The sequence below is a fragment of the Macadamia integrifolia genome, chromosome 5, assembly GCF_013358625.1.
Source record: "Macadamia integrifolia cultivar HAES 741 chromosome 5, SCU_Mint_v3, whole genome shotgun sequence".
Taxonomy (NCBI): Eukaryota; Viridiplantae; Streptophyta; class Magnoliopsida; order Proteales; family Proteaceae; genus Macadamia; species Macadamia integrifolia.
Genome location: NC_056561.1, coordinates 1,927,014 through 1,929,001, shown reverse-complemented (window position 1 = coordinate 1,929,001; position 1,988 = coordinate 1,927,014). Strand labels below are relative to the sequence as shown.

General features: G+C 38.9%; 1 protein-coding gene across 1 annotated transcript; it reads left to right on the top strand.

The window, feature by feature from the left end:
* Positions 1 to 903: 903 nt before the first annotated feature.
* LOC122079058 (probable histone chaperone ASF1A) lies at positions 904 to 1,735 on the top strand (the record flags this gene model as incomplete). The annotated part of the gene is given in 2 exon segments (XM_042645299.1): positions 904 to 1,019; positions 1,159 to 1,735. Coding segments are annotated over 2 exon segments (494 nt in total), but the record flags the coding sequence as incomplete, so codon positions are not given.
* Between the last annotated feature and the right edge of the window lie 253 nt (positions 1,736 to 1,988).

Sequence of the window (1,988 nt, the reverse complement as noted above, 5' to 3'; positions counted from 1 at the left end):
AAAAAAAAAAAAAAAAAAGCTGCTCTTTTTTGTTGTTTGCTTCTGCACATACCAGAGAACAGGTTGGTATCTCTAGACTACGCACCTATTTGTGTCACATGGAAGGGTAATTTGGCAATTTGGCTTATCAAAGAAATGTTCTGGATTAGCCTTGAGTCAAATTTCAGACTCAAATTCATTCCTATGTGCTCCCTTGTATTGGAATTTTCCCATGCATTTTTCAGCCATCCATTTATTAGCATAGGCATCCTCAGGTAGTTGTGGATTTGTTATTGTCCGATTTTTCCACTTGCCTAACTCCTTTTGGACTGAAACTTGACATATGAGTAGGGAACCTTCGAGCCTCCCTGCCAATTTCAGCCTCATTTGATCTGTCATGAGGCAGTAAATGTGTGTAGATTGGCGATCATCTGGTCTATGTAGGTCAGCAAGATTTAAAAATTTGGAAGCGGACACGGGATTGGCCTCTAGAGATTCCTCTTTGAATTGGTGGATCAGGATTGGCTGAAACCCTAGATAATGGGATCAAGAAGAATAAGCAAACATTTCAGCAAATCTGTAATTTTTAAAAATTTTTATTCAAAAGTCTTGTAGATATTGGTACAATAAGTAAGTCTCATTGATTTGTTACTATTTTATTTATTAAAAAAAAAGTCCAATCTAAGTGCATTTATGGTTGATTCAAAAAAGGGATTTGGAAATTGGGCATAATCGGAATTGGGGTCGGCCGATTCGAAATTCCATCAATTCTGATCTGATTCCTTGAATCATGTGTCAGAAAACCCTTCCCCTTATATCAAAGCTTCAAACTGAGTAGCTCCATGATCGATTTTGTTTACTTTGAGTGCATTCTCTAATGATTACCTGATTATAACAATATTTGACTTGATCATCCTGATACAGATTTGGAGTGGAAACTAATCTATGTGGGATCTGCTGAAGATGAGAGTTGTGACCAACTATTAGAGAGTGTGCTTGTTGGGCCTGTAAATGTTGGCAATTATCGCTTTCTCTTCCAGGTAAATCCCAACAATCTGTAAACCAAATCTTTCTATTCAGTTTGGTTCTTATAAAACCATTACGAGAAAGCTGTATAAATCTGAAGATGTTTCTGGCTTGCCTAATTGATCTGTATTCTTCTGTGAATGTTTTTCCCAGGCTGATCCTCCAGATCCATCAAAGATTCCTGATGAGGACATCATTGGGGTCACAGTGCTGCTGTTGAGTTGCTCTTATATGGGGCAGGAGTTTATCAGAGTGGGCTACTATGTGAACAACGATTATGATGATGAGCTGCTGAGGGAAGAACCTCCTCAAAAGGTTTTGATAGATAGGGTGCAAAGAAATATATTGGCTGACAAGCCCAGAGTAACAAAGTTCCCCATCAATTTCCACCCTGATACCAATGGGAATGGAGGACAGCCGCCTCCTTTACCTGATCACCCAACAGAAACAAATGAGAATGGGGAACAGCCACCACCCCCTTCACCAGATCATTCTTCCGACGCACAGAAACCAGACTTTTCAACCAAATAGAACTATATGCTGAATTCTGCCTTCAATTTTTTATGAAGGCACATGGCATGATAGTCATAGCAGCCAGCTGAAATTTAGAATTGATGAACATAGAACTGGCCTCATTTGACAAACAGTATTATTGCCTCTTTATTTTTTTTTGGTAGAAATGTTATTGCCTTTATGATATTTTGAATGAAATGCAGAATGGAATTGTTTATTTTGGGATGCCAATACGTGGTTGTGTGCTTCCTTCCCCGATTCCAGAGTTTCAGGCTTCCAGCTAACATATTTAACCCAAAATGAATAACTCTGAAATTTCCGTTTATGTGCTTGTTCTTTACTAGTGCAGTCTATTAGTGAAGTGATTTGTTATTATTCTCCAGTAGAAGTCTATGTAAATAAAACTTTTCTATTCATACCCTGAGCATTCTCCTCGGTTCTACCCCACCCCACCCCGCCCCCCCACCCTC